Genomic DNA, 6,632 nt, shown 5'->3' on the forward strand with positions numbered 1-6,632 from the left:
CGAAGAGGTTTATCATTTAATAATTGTCTTGAAAAAAACATAAAAGGGAATGAGTCAAACAGGCGGGTTAGAAAAGTTTTCAAAAACTACTTTTTCCAACAATTTCAGAAGTCCCAATGGGAAACATTGTCGGCAATGTTTCTTGGAAAACTTTCAAATTTAACTAACGCTTCCTTTTTGAGTTTGTATTCTCATATGGGAGCTTAGAATTTGTTTCTTCTACCTAGAGAAGAAAATCTTTTATCTGTTACTTATAATTTATGTTATATCTTTATACTGCCATTTGTGTTATTTTTAGGCTTTTTGACCTATTTATACTCATTGGAAATTCAGTGTTTTTTTTAATATCGCCACATCGCGCTTCATCTGACTTTATTACTCCGACACTTTGTATTCCTAGTGCCCATAAAAAGATCTGGATATTTTCCTGCCATGTAGCTTGTTAGGATCTGGGCAAAACAAACCATGTTTTTGGTCTTGTTTCCTATCAAGTTAGCTTCACTGAGAATCCAGACAAATTAAAAAAAAAACAAAATATGGAAATATGAACCAAAGTTTAGTAATTACGCAGCTCAAGGAATACTGCAACAATCTAAGACTACCACTGCCACAATCTTACTTTTAGCTTTAATTTTATTTTTCGATCGGCTAATTGAACGCGGCATGCCACTTTATGGATTGTGGATTTTGTTGCATTTTTTTTCAGTTTTTCACATCATTTGGGAACTCTTGCCAAATTCAACACCTCTTCATAAAATGGATTAAGTGTATATAAGACCACATCGTATCGAGTTATTAATGGATTGAAACGAGGCCAACGACCGAGTGAAACAGTTATTAGCGAGTTTCGAATCATGAAATAATTGCATGCGTTAATCTAGCAATTCTGGGATCTTTTCCGTTTATGACCCCCCCCCCCCCACCGTACGTTATGCGCCCCCATTTACAGAGCACATGCCAATACATAGCAAATCATTATGTAAAAAAATGGCACTTGCGTCTTTGTGGTGCAAATAATATGCGCCCACTAAGCTGGGAGGGGGGGCACAAACGGAAAAAGTCCCAATTCTGCAATCGAAATTAATCTTTGAAGATTACTTCAACTGTCCCATAAAACTACCTATTTTTAGAACATTTAGTTCAAAAATACTAGCATTATTGGGTTGGGGTCTTTCCCATTAAAGCCCACTTCCCATGAAATTACCCCCCCCCCCCCCCAACACATTATGGTTTCTTTACATGTTATTTGACCACTAAGCTGGAGGGCTGCTGTAATGAGAAAGACCCCCATTATTGGATACTTGACGCAACATGCAGCTGCAATATTGTTGACATAATATACTGAACTGCAAAAGTAATTGAGCACCCTCAGATTTCACGAAATAAAAAATTCAATTTTGAAGGCTAATAATACTCAAACTTAAAATCGTTTTTCAAAAAAAAATCAACCGTTGATCCCCTACACTTCTAGTCCACACACTTCTAGTCCCCTACAATTCTAGTCCCCTACTCTTCTACTCCACATTTGAAATTCAAATAAATTGCAGCTTTCACTCACCAGAAATCTCGATGTAAAGTTGATAATCTCCATCAAAGTTTCGCAGTAGAAACAAAGTTGTCACAAGATGTGATTTGTTTTCAGAATTGTTCGACAGTCGCTAACTTTGCACTTGCGTTAAACATTAGATAAAGAAAAGATGTGAATGAATTGTGATCCTGTGAAAACTTTCTTTTTACTGTGAAACTTGAATGGAGCTCATGAACTTTGCATTGGGATTTCTGATAAGCGAACGTTCCATTTAATCTGAATTTCAGGTAGGCGAGAACACTAGTGTAGGCAATTAATGGTGTAATATTTTTTCAAATTGGGATTTCAAGTTGGAGTAATATTGCCTCAAAAACTGAATTTTTTACTTTGTAATGACCAAATGTGATCGAAGTACTGCTCTATTAACGGATACGAAAATTAATGTATGTTCACCGCGTTTAAGGGGGGGGGGGTGGTACGTTTCATGACCACTAAATTGGGGTGGGGGTCTATTTTGAAAAAAGATCCCAAACATCCCCGCATCTGTAAATTAATTTCTTAGACCGAAAGATGTGAATTTATGTACACAAATAAATTTAAATTTTACCTAATTTAAGTCCTGTTATTTTGTGTCAAATAAAGATTCAGACAACAAAGAAGACAAACAAAGAGAAAGGTGAATTTTGTGAACTGGAAACAGACCAACAAAAAAGAAAGAGTAGGAGAAAAACATGTGCTGTTGCGGAGACAAGTGAGATATGATTAATTTAGATATGCTATAAAAATACCGTTCCTCCACCAGTTGGATAAAATCAATTAAAATTGGATCGTTTGGCGGGTCGAGGTTTAATTTGGAATCAACCAGGGTCGCTGACTCAAACCAAAATCATGTATGGTGTCATAACGTGACGATTTTCTGAGCTGTGAATCAAACAAGCAAACAAGTGGGACATCAAAAATCAAAATTACAGCGTAAAACTACCTTACCACTTTATGAAAGCAATGAACAAATAAACCATCAACATCAAATGACCGCAAGTCATGATCACAAGTAGTTTGGTTCAAAACTCTCTTTCTTCGGTGATTTTACCGTTCAATATGGTTTCCGTAAATCTGGGTATTTTCAATGTTACCAGAGCTTTAGTTAGCAAAGCTAACGTTATTTTTTCACTGGACAAGTATCTTCTAGCTAAATCCCACCTTGATTGCATAAATCTTACAAATTATGCGTCTCAAAGCAAAATGTTTTGATTAATAATAATGAGTTAAGTGTTTGCTTCAAACATTGTAAAACATAGTACATTTTAAAATGCCGAAAGTATGCAGTGCCAGAAATTAAAATGCCAGAAGTTCCTGCTTAGCAAGAGGTTGACTTCCGTTGACTTTCGTCATTTTCAAAAGTGCACGTTTCGTGTTTTAAGCATGGTTAAGTGCCTCTGCAAAACTAAGTCACTTCGAACTAAGTCGCTTCGCGGTTCTCGATAAACGCCAGAAGTTCTCCAGCAGAGGCATGTAACCATTACCTATACGACACAGAAGAAATGGTTAAGTGGCTAAGTCGCTGAGAACTTCTGGCGTTTATCGAGAAGCGCAAAGCAGCTCGAGATATTAAGTCAGAATTTCGAAGTGACTTCTGCAGAGTCATTAACCATGCTTAAATTACGATAGGCGCACGTTTTAAAATGACGAAAGTCAACTGAATTCAATTTCTGGCTAAGTAGCGACTTCTGGCATTTTTGACTTCTGAAACTGCAGGCTTTCGGCATTTTAAAATTTGCACGTGAGTGTTTTCAGAGTTCATGAATTAGGCCACTTAAACAAACAGGGAAAAGTTTCCGGTTTTGCCACTCCGATACATGATGCAACTCCAGTTACGGAACATAGTATATCATTATAAAAAAGTTTGGTACGTGCGTCTGTGGGGGTGCAAGAAATATGCAGAAAACTTGAAGGGGGCTGTCGTAATCTACTTAATTGATGTAGGTTTTTGACACAAGAGAGCGTACTTTTAATACAGTTGGATTGCGCTGGGCGAAATACCTACCAAAATTTATACTTGATCAAGCGGCGCGAGATTGTAGAGATTTAAGCAACTGACTTTAAAAAATTGATTGAATTAAAAAATGAGAAGAATAAATGAGAAGTGGATATAAACAAATGAGATCAAGTGAACAGACCTGTCTGATCACAAGGCTGGAAAAACCAATCAACTGATTAAAATCAACATAAATTGGGAAACGTGAAACACTATCTAGAGGTGAAACAAGAATTATGGGCGAACTGAATTATGAACTGAATTATTGCATCGTATTATATCTTTCTGCACTGAATAAAATAAACAGTAAATATTGAATATACAGGTATCACATACCCCCTTGAGAGAAAAAAGAAATTGTACGATTAGGACAACTTTTCAGTCTTAAAAATAACAATATTTACAAATTAATACAGGGCCCCGGTTAAATAAATGATAACAATATATTTGCTGGTTATCATAGCTAAAAAAATGAATGAAATACAATCTAATATAACGCGAGTATCTATGAATTTCAATGAGTTTGGGTTTATTCTGATGATTTCAGTTTAAGTTGTCTCGTTTTTCGTCTTCGTATACCGTCATTGAGATAAGGACCTCTTCGAGTGTCGGGGTCCTCTGATCTGCAAAAGCACGAACTCAGGGATCAGGGGTTGATGCGGTCCCGATGATTGGCGAGAAGCTTACTTTCCCCGCAACTTGTTGAGCAGTTGTTTAGACGGTTTCCACCGTCTAAACAGAGCAGGAAAGTTTCGCAGTTTTAGTGTATGTCCCCGCATTGCGCGTGCAAAATTTGACCTGGAAGACGATACGCTATTGCCTGGGTCTCGTCGCTTGTGTTTCATCTTCTTGCTATCACGTGGTCCACGACGGTGAGCGTACACCATTAGGGACGTCTTGCTCTCTTACTGTAATCCGAATTTGCCATATATCTATTGCGGACAGTCACAATTGCCTTCCCCGGTTCTTTGATTGTGGACGTTGTCGGGCTGTACATACTTTCAAAGTCTTTCTTTGAGCGACGTTTCCCGTGTAATGTAAGGGCTAGCTTCACTTGCACCGCGCGTTCCGATTGAAGTATTGGTCCGCACAGCGAGGTACGGAGGAGTCTTGTTTCGCCATCCGTGTTGTTTTTCTCCCAATCGTTAGCATTATTGGTTGCTTTAGTCATCCCCTATTTCACCTCGATATCGTTTTTTGTAGCCATTTTGATAATTATCATCAGAGAGGATGGATTTGGGAGTGACTGTGACTTCATCTAAACAATAGTTTATAATATTCTTGCAAAAAAGGTTAGACGATTTAGGTTTAGTACATATTACGCCCAGCGGAGTATTAGGTTTTCTACCAGTGTGCTCCAAAAGGTAAAATTTTGTTTAATTTCTCTTTACATATTTGCAATTGGTTGATAATATTCTTTAGTGCTTGCTTTATGTTGGACAATTTAGTAGCTGACTTTTCTTCATTGATACATGCAGTTTCATTTCTAACTGTCTGTATTAATCTTTCTATCAGTCCAAAAGCTCAATGATCCTTAACAGAAGCTTCAATAATTTCAATAGTTGTTTTAATACAGAAGGTTTTTACTTGATGTCCACAAGACATTTTGCTTGATCCTCACGAATGGTACGTGGTATTCCATGATTTTCAAAATACACATCCAAAGATCTTAGTATATTAGAAACATTTGCTTTTTCAAATATACATGCAGTAGGAAATTTAGAAATTTTAGATCTTTTGCGTCGAAGAATTATATTCTAGTCCTTTTCATCAAACATTGGACCACCAAAATCAATTGGTATTTCCTGGTTTTGTTTAGCACACAGTATGGGTCATTAGAAATTAAAATTGACTCGTAAATTTACCTCACCAATTCAGGGAAGCAATGAACAAAAAACTATCAACATCAGATGATTGCAGTTCAAAATCGCAAGTAGTTTGGTTCAAAACTCACCTTCTTCGGTAGTTTTACCGGTTTATAGGGTTTCCGTAAATCTGGCTATTTTCAATTTTACCAGAGTTTTGGTCAGGAAAACTGCTGTTATTTTTTCGGTGGACAAGTATTTTAGCTAAATCCCACCTTGATTGCATAAATTTTTCAAATAATGCGTCTGCACGGCAAAATGCCCTGTTTAATAAAGATGATTTAAGTGTTTGCTAAAAACATTGTAAACTGTAGTACATATTAAAATGCCGAAAAACGGGAGAGCAAAAAATTAGTGTGCCAGAGGCTGCTACTTAGCCAGAAGTTGCAGTTGGCTTTCGTCATCTTAAAACGTGTGCATTTCCTGTTTTAAGCCTTGTTACGTGACTCAATACAGAAATAAATCACTTCCAACTAAGTTGCCCGGTTCTCGATAAACGCCTGAAAATCTCAGAGTCATGAAACCATTACCCAAACAACCCAAAAGTCACTCTGCTTGAAGTCGTTGGGAAATTTTGGCGTTCATCGAGGAGCGCGAAGCGGTTTGAGATATTGAGTCAGAATTTCAAAATGACTTCTGCAGAATCACTTAACCATGCTTAAAACTCGAAACTCGCACGCTTTAAAATAATGAAAGTCAACTGGATTCAACCTTTGTCCAATGAGCGACCTCTGGCATAATGACATCTGGCACTGCAGATATTCGGCATTTTAAAGTTTACACGTGAGTGTTTTAAGAGTTCCTGAAGTGGGCCACTTTAACAAATAAGAAATTTCCTGTGTCGCCACCCCATTACATGATGCAACTCCAGTTACGGAACATGGTATATCATTAGTTAAAAATTTGGCTTGTGCGTCTATGGTGGTGCAAGAAATATGCAAAAAACATGTAGGGGGTGTCGTAATCTACATATTTGATGAAGGCTTTTGCCACGCAAGAGCTTTTTTATTACAGTTGGATTTCTATGGGAAAAATACGTAAAAAATTTTATGCTTGATCTTCCGGCACGAGATTGAAGAGATTTAGGCAACTGACTTTGAATTAGGAAATGAGAAGAACAAATGTGAAGGTTTATAAACAAATGGGATCTGGTGAACAGACTTGTCTGGTCACGAGGCGGAAATACTAGTCAACTGATTAAAAT

At 37.2% G+C, this 6,632-nt stretch overlaps 2 protein-coding genes across 5 annotated transcripts in view; one reads left to right on the top strand and one right to left on the bottom strand.

The window, feature by feature from the left end:
• LOC142337685 (retinoic acid receptor gamma-like) overlaps positions 1 to 6,632 on the bottom strand; it is a 497,928-nt gene that overhangs the window by 276,141 nt on the left and 215,155 nt on the right. The window lies entirely within an intron of this gene.
• LOC142338438 (uncharacterized) overlaps positions 1 to 6,632 on the top strand; it is an 85,480-nt gene that overhangs the window by 24,209 nt on the left and 54,639 nt on the right. Inside the window, exon 2 of one of the 4 annotated variants that reach the window (XM_075388202.1) lies at positions 2,175 to 2,279. The exons of 2 other annotated variants lie outside the window; for them this stretch is intronic. In XM_075388202.1, the coding sequence (XP_075244317.1) occupies positions 2,260 to 2,279 (20 nt within the window). In that variant the 5' untranslated portion in view covers positions 2,175 to 2,259. Of the gene's footprint in view, positions 1 to 2,166; positions 2,280 to 6,632 lie in introns of all 4 variants that reach the window. One more of the 4 variants, XM_075388203.1, reaches the window with a different exon arrangement.

The sequence above is a fragment of the Convolutriloba macropyga genome, chromosome 4 (assembly GCF_964194025.1).
Source record: "Convolutriloba macropyga chromosome 4, txConMacr16.3, whole genome shotgun sequence".
Classification (NCBI taxonomy): domain Eukaryota; kingdom Metazoa; phylum Xenacoelomorpha; order Acoela; family Convolutidae; genus Convolutriloba; species Convolutriloba macropyga.